The sequence below is a fragment of the Tenrec ecaudatus genome, chromosome 9, assembly GCF_050624435.1.
Source record: "Tenrec ecaudatus isolate mTenEca1 chromosome 9, mTenEca1.hap1, whole genome shotgun sequence".
NCBI classification, from domain to species: Eukaryota; Metazoa; Chordata; class Mammalia; order Afrosoricida; family Tenrecidae; genus Tenrec; species Tenrec ecaudatus.
Window position 1 is genome coordinate 77,965,489 of NC_134538.1, and position 18,504 is coordinate 77,983,992.

General features: G+C 46.4%; 1 protein-coding gene across 1 annotated transcript in view; it reads left to right on the plus strand.

The window, feature by feature from the left end:
* Positions 1-18,504, plus strand: part of SCRN1 (secernin 1) — a 76,501-nt gene that overhangs the window by 20,727 nt on the left and 37,270 nt on the right. The window contains exon 2 of the mRNA XM_075558228.1: positions 15,106-15,265. Within this exon, the coding sequence (XP_075414343.1) occupies positions 15,107-15,265 (159 nt within the window). The 5' untranslated portion in view covers position 15,106. The remainder of the gene's footprint in view (positions 1-15,105; positions 15,266-18,504) is intronic.

Genomic DNA, 18,504 nt, shown 5'->3' on the forward strand with positions numbered 1-18,504 from the left:
CTGCACTTTAGCTCAATGAGGTGAGGGAGTGCCCCTCAGCTGTCACCTTAAACAATAAGAAGAAGACTCAGGAGTGGGATGTGTCCTTTGGACCCAGGGCCCCTTCACGGAGAACCTCCTAGAACCAGGGGAAGATCAGGACATATGGAGAGCCCCAAGGAATTCTGGGCCCCCAGATGTTGAAAGGAGAACGAACCTTCCCCAGAGCTGATGGAGAAAGCCTGCCCCTAAAGTTGGTGCTCTCCATTCAACTTCTTCCCGCCTAAACTGTGGAAACCGACATTGTTAGTTAGAACCATCCACGTGTGCACATGCCACAACCTTGCTTGCTGCAAATGAGGACTTGAAGCCCTTGCTGGTGATGATCAAGGCTTGCAGCCTTCATTACAACTCCAGGTCAAGAAGATCAGAATCCTCATAACTGGACCAGTTGGGAACAGCATGATACATGGAGAAAAGATTTACATTGTCAAGGATTTTGCCTTGCTTGAATCCACAAAGGATGCTCTTGGAAGCAGCAGGCAAGAGATGAAAAGACACCTTGCAGTAGGTAAATCTGCTGCATAAGATCTCTTTAGAGTGTTAAAGACCAAGGATGTTACTTTGAGGATGCAGGTGCACCTGATCCAAGCCATGCTATTTACAATTGCCTCATATGCATGTGAAAGATGGACGTTGAATAAGGAAGACCCAAGACGAATCAATGCCTTTGCATTGTGGAGCTGGTGAGTACTATTGAAAGTTCCACGGACAGCTGAAAGGACAAACTGATCTGATTTAGAAGTATGACCAGAGTGCTCCTTAGAAGCAAGGATGGAGAGACTTCATCTCATGTACTTTGGACATATTGACAGGAGAGACCAGGCCCTGGAGAAGATTATATTTGGTAAAGATTTGGTAAAGTAGAGGGCAGCGAAAAATAGCAAGGCGTTCAGCGAGTTGGATGGACACAGTGGCTGTGACAACGGCCTCAAGCATGGGAACCATCGTGAGATGCTTACAACCGGGCAATGTTTGACTCTGGTGTGTAAGGTCACTCGGGGTTGGGCCCGCCTTGATGGCGCCCAACAGCAACATGACTCCCATAAAGGCTCACCGTCTCAGAAACCCCCAGCGGCAGTTCCACTGAGGCCTAGAGTGTCACCGAGGAGAATCGACTTCATGTCAGTGAGTTTGGTTTCTAAAGGCATAGAATGGTGATAGGGCTGACATTTGGACCCAAACTAACCCCAAGCCTATGTCTTGTGCATTGACCTTGATTTGCCTTTGGCTCTTGGTGGCCCAGGAATGACAGCCCATCGTCACCATCGATGGTAGGTTTGAGTCCATTGTTGTGACTGGCGTCGATCCAGCTCATGGAAGTTTCCCTAGCTTTCACTGGTCCTCCACTTTAGCACACATGTCATCCTTCTCCGGCGAGGGGTTCCTCCTGATGACACGTCTGAAGTAAGTGAGTCAGAATATTGGATCATATTCTGTGACTATTTATTGGCTAATTTTCAGAAGCAGATTGCCCTTTCTTTCTTCCACATCTGTCTTCGTGTGGAAGCCCCACTAAAGCCTGTCCACCATCAGTGACCCCGCTGGTGTTTTAGACACCGATGGCGAAGTGTCCGGCATCATAGCAATGTGCAAGCCACCAAAGTATGATAAATGGGCATTGTTGTTTACTTGCCCGATATCTTGTGTAATGTTATTTCTTCCCCTGGAGAGTTCTTTGTTCAACGCATTGACTATGAATTCTGACTGCCATCAGGTTGCTTCCTGCTCAGAGCGACTGTAATGAACAACTGTCCCGTGGGTCTCTGAGACTGTAACAGCTTACAGGAGTAGAAAACCTCATCTTTCTCTTGAGGGTCGTCTGGTAGTTCCGAACTCATGGGCAGCAGCCCAATGCATGACCAACTCTGCCACGAGGGCTCCTAGAATTCACTGAGAGCAGAGTCTTCGTGCTGTTTGCCTGACTCTCTTGAACGTCCAATGAAACAGTGGTAGCTAGAGTCCTTAACTTCTTTCTGGAAGGGTTGAATAAGTCAGCTAATTTACATGGCTTTCATCACTTGTGGTTTACATTCCAACATTTAGTCTGGCAATTTATTGCAAAGCACTCATTGAACAACAACAAAAGCCCTCACTGACATTGAGTTGATCCCCACACGTAGCGACCCTCTATCAGGTTTCTGAGACGGTACATCTTGATGGAAGCAGACAGCCTCGTCTTGCTCCGTTGGAGCAGCTGGTGGGCTTAAACCACGGACACTGAACTTAGCCGTCCAATGCTTCCCTCCCATCACCGCGCACTTCACGTATTCCTTTCTAGTCCTACAGTAAAGACACACAGAAGAATCGGGTTACAAATGAGCATCATTGATCATGGTTTTCCCCTTAAGCAGGTATATCAATCCAGTGATAAATTTATTAGTCGTCAGTAATAAGAGTAAATGTTTTCTTCTTTCCTCTCTGGAGGGTGGCATTTCGCAGATACTGAATTTAAACTAGCCCGTTCCTGCTTCGTAGGGCTGGAAGCGGGAAGCCTCAGGCCTCCCTAGCTGGACATTCGGGTTCCATTCCTGTTTTGCAAAGAAAGGCACATTGTCACAATTATTTGCCAGACAGTTAATAAGCCGTTAGCATATCTAGGCAGTCATGTTCTTCCTCTCCGGCAACGCACGGCTTTCTCATGACTGTATAAGGTGACTGATGGGGCACTCCATTGCCTCAATGAGATAAAGTGGCAAGACCGTTTGGCAGCCAGGGGGAGAAAACCCCCGCCTTGGCTCTGCACGCCTCTGCCCTTCAATAAGTCCTCCCTGAACTTGAAGACAAAGACCTTTTCTCCCAGGCAGCCTCCTTCTTCGGGTCCTCACATTCCGAAAGCCATTGCCTAGTTACATTGTGTGTGTGTGTGTGTGTGGGTTGGGGGGCGGGGCGGGGGATACTGGACTCTCACCCACAAGATTCAACTGAATCTGCCGGCCACCAGTCAGAGGGGGGTATTGGCAGGGGTGTCCCCTTTGAGGGCCTCAGAGAAGCGCTAATATCATAGTCCCCACAGGAGTCACAAATCCTAAAAGGTAAAGGGGGACAACGGTGCTTGGAAATTGAGCTTGGGCATTATTTCACCACAACTGTTGGCACACACATCTAAAGCTGGACACGACAGTGGCCTCTTGCCACTGGTGGTGATTTAAATTCTGTTGGTTAAAGAGCTGGTTCGAGAGCTGCAGTAGCCCCATGTGAAGCACTCAGTAACCTTCTGTAGCCAGTGGCTACCATATTGGACAGAGCCAAGAAAGACTATTTCCATCATCTCAGAAAGTAAATCAGCGGCTCTCAACTTGTGGGTCATGACCCCTTTGGGGGGTTGAACAACCTTTTCACAGGGGTCGCCTAAGACCATCTGAAAACATATTTCCGATGATCTTAGGAACCAAGACACCACTCCTCTATCCATATCCAGGTGAGTCCCACATGCAGATACACCCACATTAAGAGTACCCCGAGTGATGACATCATCGCAGCAACCCCATTACATACACCCCGTACAAATATAGGTGTATGTGACAGGGTGGTGCCATAAAGTATTCATGCAGACCAGTCACGTGTAGAGAGCAGCTACTGTGTAGAGCAGCTACTGTGCAGCATGAAGTTGCTGTGTTGAAAGCAGCTACTCTGTTAAAAGCAGCTACTGTGTTGAAAGCAGCAGTAAAGGAGGTAAAACGACACTTCATGAATTATAATTACATATTGTTTTTGTGAGTAATCACTGTTTTCATGTTCAATTTGTAACAATGAAACTATATCCAGCATATCAGATATTTGCATTATGATTCCCAACAGCAAAATAACAGTGATGAAGTAGCAATGAAAATAATTTTATGGTTGGGAGTCACCACAACATGAAGGACTGCATTAAAGGGTCACGGTATTAGGAAGGTTCAGAACCACTAGTCTAAAGGAAAACTGGTGGTTTATATTGAGACCTGAGGAGCTCTGGGCATAGCGGTTACACACTGGGCTGCGATCCACAAGGTTGGCAGTTTGAAACCACCAGCTGCTCCTCTGGAGAAAGACCGCCCTTTCTACTCCCAGAAGCAGTCTCAGAAACCCACAGAGGCAGTTCGACCTTATCCTGCAAGGTCGGTAGGAGTTGGCATTGACTCGATGGCAGGGAGTCTGTTGTTTGCTTTTTAATATTCAGCTCTGACTGGAGGTAGGGAAGTAGTGGGGGAAGGTACCCATTCCAAAACCCAACCATGGCCGTGGAGTCCAGGCTGACTCAGAGTAACCCTATATAGGGCAGAGTAGAACTACTCTGTTGGGTTTCTGAGATTGTAACACTTTCAAGAGCAGACAACCTGTTCTTTCTCCTATGGAGCGACTGGCAGGCTTGAACTGCCGACCTCGAGGTTAAGCAGCCTAATGCTTAGCCCACAGTGCCGCCACCCAGGCTTCTCCACACCATGCCAACTAACACATAAATGAATTTGTATTTTTTATCACAAAAGTGATAGAAAATCTCTCAGAGTAGGGATCATGTATGCAATTTTGAAAGCACCTGTTGTCTTCAGTTTTAGGCTTTTTGTGTGACAATGTCCCCCGCACTTAACGCCTTCACCTCCGGGTCCCCATGGCTCAGAGAACAGCTCTGGGATTGTAACGTCAAGCAGGCAAGCCAGCAACCCTAGCTCTATTTCTGGAGAAGCTCTGTTCCCTGATTTTAATGCTGGTTTAAGTAGAGTGTAATTATAATAGCAGATCCATTTTTAAATGGTTATCTTCTGCTTTTCAAAGCCTAGCACAAATGATTAAAATTAGTTTCATGCTTTAAATTTCTCCCAGAATGTTTGATTGGAAATTAATTGAATATTCATTTCTTTGGAAGGAGAGCATGATATGTTATAATGATATATAGAGTTGCAAAAGGAAAAAGAAGTCTTCTTCCCTGGTGCTGTGCATGAGTAATTGAACGGTTCATTAAAATGCCTGTAAACAAAGATTTCAGAATGTTTGTGTTACCCTACAGCAGAGAGATGAGTTATCTTGACAGTTTGTTTTCTAAAACTGAAGACAAGACCTGTTTTCTAAATCCTACACCTCTTCTAGGGGCCCTGGTGGTATAGTGGTCACAGGTTGGGCTGTGAACTCATGGTTAGCAGTTCGTAACCACCAGCAGCTCCCTGGGAGAAAGACCAGGCTTTTCACTCTGGTTACAGCCTCCAAAGCCCACAGGGGGTCACAGTGAGTCAGCATTGACTCAATGGCAGTGAACTGTTTTTGATATCCCTCCTCTGGGATCGTGAACTCAATTTGATGGATTGGGTGAGTGTTTGTTTAGAGTACACTAGACCCAAACTCAAAAAGCCACTGTGATAGCATAGAGGCTGACTTGTGGTGGCCCTATAGGACAGGGCAGAACTCCCTCTCCGACTTTCTAAGACTGTAACGCTTTACAGGAATAGAAAGCCTCATCTTTCTCCTTCGGAGCAGCTGGTGGTTTCAAACTGCTGACCATGTGGTTAGCAGCCCAATGTGTAACTACTACACCATGCACAACTAGGAAAAGATATATCCATCTCACATAGTCAGAATGAGTGTTGTTATCAGAAACCTTTTAGTATGGGATTTATAGTATAATTATCACGTGAAAAAATTGGAACCTTTTGAAATTTTCCATGAGTCAGGGAAATAGTAGTGTCTGGTTTGATTTCCTGTGTAAGAAATCCTAGTAGTGTCTGGTTTGATTTCCTGTGTAAGAAATCCAGATTTTGAGAAGGATTTCATGCCCGGGTCAGGAGAGTTGAGTTCTGCCACCTAGAAAGCTGTGTGCTATCAGCCATCATCCCAGTGACAATTTCTGCATTCTTTGAATTTGGTGGAAGGTAAAAACAGAGTTAGAGAAGACATCGGAGAACAACTAAGCCTGAATAAAATACACCATCCCAGGGATTAGTGTAAATGGTCAACAAGCTTGAAAGGTTGAAGGTTCGAGTCCTCCCTGAGGCAGCTCTGAGGAAAGACCTCAGGATCTACGTGGGAAGACCCACCTAGGAAAACCCCATGCAAAGTGTTTCTACTCTGACGCCCACCCGTGCCCATCCTGGTGTGGACCCGGATAACTTTTATATAGAAATTCGACCGGCCTTACATTTTAGACAAGTCGGGGAAATAAAATCAGAAACAATTTCTTTAAAATGGCATTCCTCAATCAGTAATTTCTCTGTCTTATGTTTACATCGTTTTTTTGGTGATCAGATCAGAACCCCATAGGGGTCTTATGAGTCACAGATGTCTATTTAAATACAAGTTTAAGTGAAATAAAATGAAAAATCCGGTGCCTTAGCTGTGCCGGCTACATTTAAGTAGCCGCAAATGGTTCCAAAAAACAAATTGATTGCCAGTGAGTTGATGTCGACTCACAGTGACCCTACAGGATAGAGTAGAACTGCCCCTGTGGGTTTCTGAGACTGTCACTCTTTCTTCTTATTTTTTTCTCATTCTCTTTTCAACAGTTTTAGTGGCACATAGCTTACAGATCACACAATTCAATAGTTCAATAGTACAATCATATCAAGAAGGATTGTGGTACAATCATTACCACATCAATTTCAGAACATCCCCCCTGCGCCCCCCCACCCCACCCCCACCAAAGGCTAAATCGCCTTTGAAATGAGTTGCGCTCCTGCCTGGAGACTGTCCCTCTCTCTGAGACTCGAAGGGCTCATCTTTCTCATGGAGTACCTGGTGTTTTCAAATTGCTGGCCTCACCTTACCATTCGTGGCCCACCACATAACCACTATACATTTGTGGCTAGTAGCCATCATCTTGGACCACAGAGAACATTTCTGTCATCTGCAGAATGTTCTTTGGGGCAACACTGACCTAGGCAGTCTAGAGGAGGGCAGATGAGTTACCCTCTCAGGCTAGGTCATGTATAGAATTAGGATCCAGTAGAAAATATAAACGGATCATCTCCACTGGCTTTGGTGCTGGCTGTAGTGCACAGTTGTCCTTTTAGTGTGGACATTTAAATTCTGCTCCTGTCAGTGGAAAAGCCAGCCTTCCTAGGCCCACATAGCTCCACGCCTACATCTTCTGCTGCCTACATCGTCCTCATGGTCAAGTGCCCTAGACAGTGTGCTGACTGAGCAGATATCCTTGCTGAAGATTAGGCACAAAATGAGACCCCAGGGCTTTCTTTATTTTCTGTAGCTGCAGCCTGTAAGCGCAAGCCTTGGGGATCCCTCTCATTTTAAATGATCACATGGAAGTAAGGTTCTGCCCATAGCCGAGACACCAGCACTGGCAAAATGACCTCGGGGTAGGGGAGGAGGAGAAAGCATATTCCATACAAGAGGTACACAAACAAAGGTAAAAGCATTGAGCCCCGTCTTGTTTCCTTTGTCTTTATTTGCGTTAGCTAGCTATTTCTTCTACTCTAAATTTCTAAGGACCCTATTGAAAACAAACAAACAAACAAGGAACCATATTAAAATTCTAAGAACACAGGCGCCACTCAGTTTTCGGGCTCATGCTAATTCAACCCCTACTTCCTTGTGACAGAGGAGTCCTGTGTTCATACGATTTTCAGTAGCTGATGTTTCATGAGATCACCAGGCCTTTCTTTGGAAGCACCTCTGGGTGAATTTGAGCTTCCAACTTTTTGGTTTAGCAGCTGAGCATGGAATTGGTGGCACCATCCAGAGATTTCAAGAACCACCTATGAAGGTACTGTGTCTTGTAAATATCCTCCATCTTTCTGCATATCTGAGGAGCCCTGGTGGCGTAGTGGTTGTGCGTTGGGCTGCTAACTGCAAGGCTAGCAGTTCAAAACTACCAGCCAATCTTTGAGTGAAAGATGGGGTTTTCTAGTCCCATAAAGAGCTATAGTCTTAGAAGCTCACTGGGACAGTTCTATCCTACCCTATAGGGTCACCATGAGTCAGTATCAACTTGATGGCAGTGTGTCTGGATTTGAATATTTTGCACGTCTGGAATCTTCCTGTCTTCATTTCTGTCTCTCTGTTTTAAGTCTGAAGATAATACATTTTTGCGAACCTGGGAAAGGTTAACGGGAGAAACACGTGACATCACGTTGTCTCCTTGACTTTTCTTTCTCGCATGAGGGAGTAGTGGGGTGGGGTGGGGTGGGGTGAGTGTTATTCTAGTGAGCTCAACCCTGGTGACGTACTGGGTTAGGCATTGGGCCGCTGATCATAAGGTCCCCACTTGGAACCTACCGACCATGAGGAAGGAGAACGGTGAGGCTTGCTACTCCCATGTTTCAGAAACCCAAAGGGGGAGTTTTACTCTGCCCTATAGGAGCCCTTTAAGTCAGCGTCAACTCAATGACAATGAGAAACAAACAGACAAACAAACAATAAGCCCATTGCTATTTTGTCAATTCTGAGTCCTCGTGACCCCTGAGAGTAGAACTGCTCGGCAGGGTTTCCAAGGCTGTACATCTTTCAGGCGCTGACTACCACATCTTTTCTGCCATTGTGGCTCGTGCATTTGAATCACTGACCTTTCCATCCACAGCTGTGCACTTGACCGATGCCACTGTGTCACTCGGGTGCTTGACTGAGCTGGAAGGGAATTATTTTCAGAGTTGTGGGGCTCCTCTATTCCCTGTACCTTGGGGTGGGGTTTACCACAATCAGAGCAGGGACACACTCTGACGGAGCACACAGTGTGTTTGCACAGACTGACATGAAGTGGCTCGGATGGGTATTGAAGAGTGGCGTGGCCCTTCCCTAAGATGTTTCTAAACAGGTCGTGTTGCTGATTCTACGGTGTGATAACTGCACCAGTTCTGAACAAGCAAGTTGCTTTTGATGGATTGGTTCCATAGAAATTGAGATGTGACCTGCTTCTCTGTTTTAACAATCAAACCCCGAATAAAGTACCTTACACTTATGTACCATGGAATGCCTAAAGAGCAAACAAATTTGTCTTGGAAGAAGTGTAAGCGGAAGACTCCTTAGAGCAGTGGTTCTCAACCTTCCTAATGTCCCAACCCTTTAATACAGTTCCTCATGTTGTGGTGACCCCCCCAACCATAAAATTATTTTCGTTGTTACTTCATAACTGTCATTTTTCTACTGTTAGGAATGTAATGTAAATGTCTGATATGCAGGATGTATTTTCATTGTTACAAATTAAACATCATGGAAGCATGGTGATTAATCGCAGAAACAATATATACTTATATATTGTGAAATATTGATTTTTGATGACAAATAAATGAAATTTTGTCTTGAAGCATGGTGTAGCATGAGTAACAGTCTGAATATAACAACAATAAACTACATTGCTAAATTTTGCAACAGTATGAGTAAAAAGTGCAAAGGTTGAGATAACTTCTTTCTCACCACATCAGAAGTGTCCTTTTACCTCCAAGACTGCTGCTTTCAACACAGTAGCTGCTTTTAACAGAGTAGCTGCTTTCAACACAGCAGCTGCTTTCTACACAGTAGCCACTCTCTACACAGTAGCTGCTCTGTATAAGTGCGACAGGTCTGCATAACTACATTACGGCGCCAACCCTGTCACATACACCTGTATTTGTACGGGGTGTATGTGATAGGGTTGGCTCTATGATGTAATCACACAGGGTACTAGTATGCGGGTGAATCTGCATGTGGGAGAACCTGCCTGGAGACAGATAGAAGAGAAGTGTCTCGTTCTTAAGACCCTCAAAGGGGTCTTGACCCACAGGTTGAGAACTGCTGTCTTGGCGGCAAGGATGTCAAGATTTCGTCTCATATACTTTGGACACGTTGTCAGGAGAGACTAGTCCCTGGTAAAGACACCATGCTTGGTAAAGAGGAGGGGCAGTGAAGCAGAGGAAGACTGGACAAGATGGACTGACACAGTGGCTGCAACAGTTGGTTCAAACATAAGAACAATTGTGAGGACAGTGCAGGACCACGCGAAGTTTCTTTCTATTGTACACGGCGTCACTATGAGTCAGGGCCAACTCAGGGGTGCCTGACCACAACAACACTGTGCGTTGCAGCCTCTGTCGTTTGCAAACCAAAAACTGTTCTCATGCAGCATCTTATTGGATCTTTATGATGAACCCTGGTCTGAAGCAAGATATTTGCCAAAGAAAAGATGAAACCATGGCTGAGAGAGAGAGAGAGAGAGAATGACTTGCCCAGCATAGCAAGCGGCAGGGCTGGGCTTTGAATTCCAGCCCCTTACTCTCTGAATATTATTTTCCTCAGAAAATAAACCGAATTTAAATCGTAGAATTGATGAGACCAGTGAATGGAATTCAGCCAGTTCACACTGGTTCAGGAGAACACCTGATTTTTCTTTTTTAATTTGGTGAACTAATTGTTAAATGACATTTGCAATCAGGGTTCTCACTAAGATGGGTGGCTGGGCAGTCAGCCAATGTGGAAATCACAGATTTACATTCTTTATTCTCTTAATGTTTTTAAATGCTAATAGTGATGTTCATTCCATCCATAATGTGGTAATTAGATGATCTGGTGTCAATTTGAGGATTCAGAGTGAAGGGGTGGAGTATATGCTGTCAATCAGGTTGCAGCTCGAGGTCCTCATTTAGGAGGCGCTAAGGTGATAAGTAGCTCCCTCGAGGTGGGTCACATGCACACTACCTGTGAGCCATCCCTGTGGAGAAGACACATGGAGAGAGGCTGATGGAGCCAGAGTTGAGCCACGTGGAGACCCCTGCCAGCACTGAGATGCTTATAATACCACTGGATCCCCAAGACTTCCCACCACTGGCTTGTGATCTTCCTGCATTTGGCATGATTGCATGTGTTTTGTGAGTCTGAAGAGGACTTTATAGATTGGTATTGTACATATGGGCTAATATCAGATATGTACTGGGCTTGGATGTTTTCTCAATATTCAATTGCTCTTGTATAGAAAATGTTTTCTTATACAAATATGAGTATCTGTGAATTTGATTCTTTGATCTACCCTGACCAACGCACATAGGTATAAAACATTAGATGTAAGTGTGCTGATAATGCTGCTTCTGATACGTCAAACACAATAACTGTCGTCTAACTGACACAGCTCTGAAGGAATGGGGTCCTGGCCCTGCAGCGAAAAGACAGTTAAGGATCAATCACACAGCCGATGATGTTTGGATCTAAGCGAAGAATATCGCAAGTGAGGACGCCAAGCAAGAAGCAATACGGAAACGTCTTAAATAACAGTTTGATTGCTTTTGGGGTCAGCCATTCATTTTTCATGAATATTTTAAGCTCTTATAATCTAGTTTTACGTAACTCTCTTATTGTTCTAATTTAAGTATCAACTACATGAGATAATGAGCTACCTTTAGGCATATCATGTTTTATACTTTACATGATCATTAGGGCAGTGAGCTGGTAGTTAAATTATTTGGAGCCCACCCCACCCCTGGATGAGATGAATACACTAGTGGGCTCACTAGATAAAGTTACTGAGTGCTTATCAGGAAGGGATTGGGGAAAGAGGAGCTAATTGGGTGGATTGGCTGCTTATCCTCAGGGGGCTTTCTTTGAAGTAGCCAAGAAAGTACCTTATAAACAGGGTCTCCCATTAAACGTGCAATAGGTGGGAATGTTCGTGCTTTGGGAGGCTAAGTAAGTGAGTAAGTGGTATAGAGAAAACTTCTGGAAAGAAGAGAGGTTTTTGAATTAGATCTTGAAGGCCTGGTGCTGAGAAAAGGGGGCCGTGGAGCGTTCATTAGGTGTGGAGGAGTCTTAAGGAAAAAAAAGAGAGCATTAGTTCACTACTGACTAGGACCCCTCTGCCTTTGACATTTTGTAGAGCTGGGCTTAGAATGGTGAGCCTTTTAAAGAGACATTACCGCTGCCTTCTGATTACTTAGAGTTTGGCCGGAAGAGGAGACAAGTATTGATTGTTGGTTGCTGCTGTAGTTGTTAGGGGCCATTGGGTCCCACCTGACCCATAGCAACCCTCCGCACAATAGAGCGAAACACTGCCCCGTCCTCCGCCAGCCTCACAATGCTTCCGATGCTTGAGCCCGTAGTTTCAGCTGTGGTGTCCCGCTGTCTTGTTGAAGGCCTTCCTCCGTTTCGCTGCTCCTCCACTTTAGCAAGCACGTCTGTCTGTCTCCAGGCTCAAGGACAGTTACACGGACAGGGTCACAGAGTTTGGCCGTTAAGAGCAGTGAGAAACCTGTGGAGAATTTCAAGCTGGGCGTGAAACACTCAGATCCTCCCTTAAACAAGATGGCGCTGGCGGCAACGCGGAGGGTGTGTTGGAGCGGGGCCAGTGGAGGCTATGGGGTGGCGTCCTTCGAGACTACTGCAGAGGGCAGCGTGGTGGCAGTGAGGGGAAGAAGAGTGGACAAAGATCCGGAAGGCTTCTTCAGATTCTTAAACTGTGGGGTCATATATTGAAGGTGTCCAAGGAGTCAGCAATTGTTAAAGGTTTCTCAATGTACAGCGAACCAAGATTTCATTCAGAACCGAGCGCTTCATGGACCCGAGGGGCTTCTGGCAGCTCTTGTCCATATTGCACATTTCTAAGGCCTGAAGGGTTTACCAGTCGGGGGATGGTTTAAGAAGCTCTGCGCTTGGTCATGGGAAAGCAGGTGGCCAAAGATGGGTCCTGAAACAGGGACCTTTGGAAAGGAACCTAGTGTGGGGATGCAGGTCACCGAGTCCACTTTGGACCTCAGTTTGAGTGATGGGTTGGGGGTTCAAGAGGGAATTGGGCAGACCTACCAGGAGTGGGTCATCCATTAGCACCTATGTGAGGAGGGAGTCTTGGGCCTTGAGGAATTTCCCCAGAGGGACCACTTGCCATTGAGTCGATTCCAACTCGAGTGTACCACAGTAGGATTGGCCCTGGGAGGGTTTTAAATGGCAGAGTTTTCTGATCGAGATTGCCAGACCTTCCAGGGCACTTCAGAGTGGATTTACACCTTGAGATAGTTAAAGTTTATTGTGCCAACCTGGCCGATAAACACATGTGGGGTTAATTGAAGGGCAGAGAGATAAATGGTTCCATGAGCCTCACCTTTCTAGTTCTCCGGGCTCTTGCTTTGTGATGGTAGGACCAGGGTGCAGCTGCCTTAGTCAGTTCCTGCTTCAGCTGGCAAGGCTCACTTCCTGCAAGACATCCCTGAGGAGAAGCCACATGCACCTACCCCGATGCAGCCCTAGGTGCTGGAGCAGCCGGGTGGAGATCCCTGCCAGCGCTGAGATGCTTACACATTTACTGACTCGGCTTTCCTCCTGCAGTCAGCATCACTGCATGTGTTTTGTGAGATGGAGGACTTTGTGGATTGGTGTAGGACATATGGGTTAATGTTGGACTTGTGGGCTTGGGCAGCACTGGGTTGGGATGTTTTCTTGATATGCACTTACCTTTTACATAAAACTCTCTCTTACACATATGAGTTTCTGTGGATCTGTTTCTCTAACATACCTAGACTAACACATACCTCAAACCTTTGGACTAGCAGCTGAGCATGCTCCCCCCTGCACAACGCAGGGACTCCTCTGTAGATTAAAACAAAAACACTAACAACTGAAAGCCAAGCGCAGTGCTGTAGAGCCTGCTCATGGCCACCCTGTTGGGCAGAGTAGATGGAACTGCTCCCTGGGGTTTCAAAGGCTGTGGCTCTTTACAGTAGCAATCTGCCTCATCTTTCAACCCACAGAATGGCTGCTGGGTTTGAACCCTGACCTTGAGCTTAGCAGCCTGGTGCTTAACCTGTGGCGGCACCACCAGGGCTTCTCTCTCTCTCTCAAATGAGCAAAGAAGGATGGTCTTGTCCGGGTAGCTAGAGAAACAAATCCATAGACACTCATATTTGTGTAGGAAAGAGCTTTCTATACCAGAGTAATTGGATACTGAGAAAACATCCCAGCCCAGTCCAGATCAAGACCGTAAGTCTGATATTAGCCCATATGTCTGATACCAATCTATAAAGTCCTCTTCAGATTCACAAAACACATGCAATAATGCCGGACGATCACAGGCCAGTGGGTGGGAAGTCTTGTGGATCCAGTGGAATTGTAAGCATCTCAGTGCTGGCAGGGGTCTCCCTGTGGCTTCTCCAGCTCCCAGGGCTCTGGCTGCATCAGGGTAGTTTCATATGGCTTCTCATCAGCAATGTCTTGCAGGCAGTGAACATGTGTCCTGCCTCCAGCGAGCTATTTATCTCCTTAGCACCTCTAAATGAGGTCATCAAGCTGCAACCTGATTGACAGGCTAAACTCCACCCCTTTGCACATAAGTCTCAAATTGACAACAGATCATGTAACTACCACAAGGATCAAGCAGGGGTGACTCTGAATGGCCAGGTAGAAAAGAATAAGCAAGCTCCGGAGCATCTAGGGTCACTGTGAGTCAGAATCGACTTGATGGCAGTGAGTTTTTTCAGAGCGTCTAGAGAGGTGGGTGGAAAACCAAAAGGCACATAACATCATTGAAGGAAAGCAAAAATAACAAAGGGGGCAGCTTTCCATGTAACCCGATTGTCATTGGTGTGTCCCTTCTAGTCCATTCTGACTCACTGTGACCCCAGAGGCCAGAAGAAGATGACTCATAGGGTTTCCCTGGGCTGTGGCTGTGACGGAGCGGATCACTAAGTCTGTAGCTGCTGGATTCAAACCTCCAAACCTTCGGTTAGCAACAAAATGGCCAACCACAGCACTGCCAGAACGCCTCCTTTCCCATTACAAATACAAAATCCGTTCCACGGCAGCGACGAGTCCGTAGTTCTGGATCGTGCCTTGGGTCTAGAGTGTAGTTATTTATTTCTCAGTGACAGTGACAGATGGCAGTCTGTGTTTTCTGCCTGCAACAATCACCACCTCTCCTCTCTCCTACGTCACTGTGCCTTTGCCTGCTGTCACTCATCTTTGCATCCTCAAACCCATGGAAACCTACGCAGGATTTGCTCCCTCTGGCGTCTGTAATTTTGCCCGCCCCCCCCCACCTGGCCTTCACTTGCCAGCGGGGGTGTCCTAATGAGCAAGCTGCACACAGTTCACCACTCTGACCGTTTTAGCCCGTGAGATGTAGCGGAAGAAGTGTGTTTGGAAGGGGTCCAGGTTGGACCCACTTCCATTCTGTCTCTGCTGTTCTCTTTCCAGGATGGCAGTGGCTCCTCCAAGTTACTGTTTTGTGGCCTTCCCGCCGCGTGCCAAGGATGGCCTGGTGGTTTTTGGGAAAAATTCAGCGCGTCCCAGAGAAGAAGTGCAGGAGGTTGTGTATTTCTCGGCTGCTGACCATGAACACGAGAGCAAGGTGGAGGTAAGTCATGACTGGCTGTCTCTCCACAGGGGCACTTCCTCTGGCTTTACATCCCAGTGCTCTCCCCCTCCCCCCCCCCCCCCACTGCTTCTTCCTTGGGAAGAATGGGCCCAGAACTGTCATGTCCTTCTGCAGGTTCCCTTTCCTTTAGGGCTGTTCTTAGCCTGGAAAGCAGCGTTCTGTGAAGGACATAGGCACATGTATGTATAGATTTCTGTGCATGGCTATACTCATAGAATTGCTCTATAAGTAAAATATTGACAAGCCTTAAGTGTTAAATCTACCAAACAAAGTATATTCATAGAAGTCTAGCTTTGATTACTGTCAACTTTATTTCTCTTCTCCTGAGGGAAAATTTTTGGCTGATTCTCTCTTCTTTTTTTTTAAACATTTTATTAGGGGCTCATACAACTCTTATCACAGTCCATACATATACATACATCAATTGTATAAAGTACATCTGTACATTCTTTGCCCTAATCATTTTTTTTCTTTTCTTTTTTAACATTTTATTGGGGGCTCATACAACTCTTATCACAATCCATACATATACATACATCAATTGTATGAAGCACATCCCTACATTCTTTGCCCTAATCATTTTCAAAGCATTTGTTCTCCACGTAAGCCCTTTGCATCAGGTCCTCTTTTTTTTTCCCCCTCCCTCCCCGTCCCCCCTCCCTCATGAGCCCTTGATAATTTATAGATTGTTATTTTGTCATATCTTGCCCTATCCGGAGTCTCCCTTCCCCCCTTCTCTGCCGTCCGTCTCTGAGGGAGGAGGTCACATGTGGATTCTTGTAATCAGTTCCCCCTTTCCAACCCACTCACCCTCCACTCTCCCAGCATCGCCCCTCACACCCCTGGTCCTGAAGGTATCATCCACCCTGGATTCCCTGTGCCTCCAGCTCCCATATGCACCAGTGTACAACCTCTGCCCTATCCAGTCCTGCAAGGTAGAATTCGGATCATGGTAGTTGGGGGGAGGAACCATCCAGGATCTGGGGGAAAGCTGTGTTCTTCATCGGTACTACATCGCACCCTGACTGACCCATCTCCTCTCCTAAACCCCTCTGTGAGGGGATCTCCAGTGGCCGACAAATGGGCCTTGGGTCTCCACTCTGCACTTCCCCCTTCATTCACTATGGTGTGTGTGTGTGTGTGTGTGTGTGTGTGTGTATATATATATATATATATATATATTCTTTTTTTTTTTTTGCATGAGGCCTTATACCTGGTCCCTTTAGCACCTCGTGATTGCACAGGCTGGTGTGCTTCTTCCATGTGGACTGTATTGCTTCTGTGCTAGATGGCCGCTTGTTCACCTTCAAGCCTTTAAGACCCCAGACACTATCTCTTTCAATAGCCGGGCACCATCAGCTTTCTTCGCCACATTTGCTTATGCACCCGTTTGTCTTTGGCGATCCTATCATGGAGGTGTGCAGTCAATGATATGATTTTTTGTTCTTTGATGCCTGATAACTGATCCCTTCGGGACCACCCGATCACACAGGCTGGTGTGTTCTTCCATGTGGACTTTGTTGCTTCTGAGCTAGATGGCCGCTTGTTTATCTTCAAGCCTTTAAGACCCCAGACACTATCTCTTTTGATAGCCGGGCACCATCAGCTTTCTTCACCACATTTGCTTGTTCACCCGCTTTGGCTTCAGCAGTTGTGTCGGGAGGGTGAGCATCATAGAATTCCAATTTAATAAAAGAAAGTATTCATGCATTGAGGGAGTGCTTGAGTAGAGGCCCAAGGTCCTTCCGCCACCTTAATACTAAACCTATAAATATAGACACATAGATCTATTTCCCCATCCATATATATATATATATATATATATATATATATTTGCATGTACATGTCTTTGTCTAGATCTCCATAAATGCCCCTTAACTCCTAGCTCTTTCCTCCATCACCCTTGACTTTCCTCCTGCCCTACTACCATGCTCTGTCCCCACCTGGGCTACAGCTATACCTCTTCTCTATGCAACCTTACCCTTGATCATTCCCCACCAGGCCTGCCACTCCCCGCTCACTACCATTTTGGGTCCCATGTTATTCCTTGTCCCTGTGTTTGTTAACACCACTTCCTTACTCCCCTACCTCCCCCTACCCCAAGTCCCCCCCGGAACTGTCGGTCCCATTGTTTTTCCTCCAGATAGTTCATCCAGCCTGTCCTATTCAGACAGACCTGTGGAGACACTAACATGCCCAAAAACAAGACAGAGGAAAACAAAGCAACAGTATACAACCAGACAACAAAACAACAAAAACAAACCACTGACAAAGAACAAAACACTTCACGAAAGAAAAGCTTTTAGTCAGTTCAAGGATCGTTTGTTGGCCCTTAGGAGTGTTTTCCAGTCCAGTCTGTTGGGGCCCCACGCCCTGCCCCCAAAGTCCACTTTCAGCATTCCCTGGGGACCTTGCCACTCCATTCCCTTGCTGTTCCGCTGCACTCCCCCAGTGCTTTGCCTTGGTGTGGTGGGATCAGGTCAGGTACAATTCCCACACTGTGTCTCCGGTGCTGTCCCCTGTATCGCCCTTAGTCACTGAGGGGCATCATGTCTCATAGTGGGGCCAGCCATGTTGTCCTCTCTGTGGACTGGCTGCTCTACTCAGGAACATCATCTTCAAGGCCTGGTGGGCCAGGCTGTGCTCCACTCTCTCCTCCTCCCCCTTCATTTGCTCCCTTGTGCTCTGATCAGATATGTCCATCTCCTGGAGCTGCAGAATCAATGTCTTCCTTTGAAACAAATTCTTCTCGGGGGAGGGGCAGGAATCCACTTAATTTTTGGTGCTGGGGCCAGCCTCCCAGACCTCTCCACTGGTTCCCTACTCCACGCCGGGATATTGCATTCACACCATGCGGCACTGGGTTGAAGTCTGGTCCCACTTTCCCTGTGGAGATATAAACAATACCCTCCCCTTGGGTGGATTAGTGCCCCATGCCCCCACTTCCCTTTTCTTCCTTATATTCATCCTTTTATTTTCCTTCCCCCCCTCCTCCACCGTTGTCTACCATGTGCATCCCTGGTTTTGGTCTGGTCTCTGCCATACTACACAGTCTTCACCCCAAAAATGTTTGTATACAGTAGCTTTTTCCCCTATGCCACTTTTGCATTTTTTATTCTTTCATTTAAAAGAATATATATACACACATATGCATAAATATATTCACACACATATACATATATTCACACATTTAAGCAGCAGCTCTGGTAAGTGTAGTG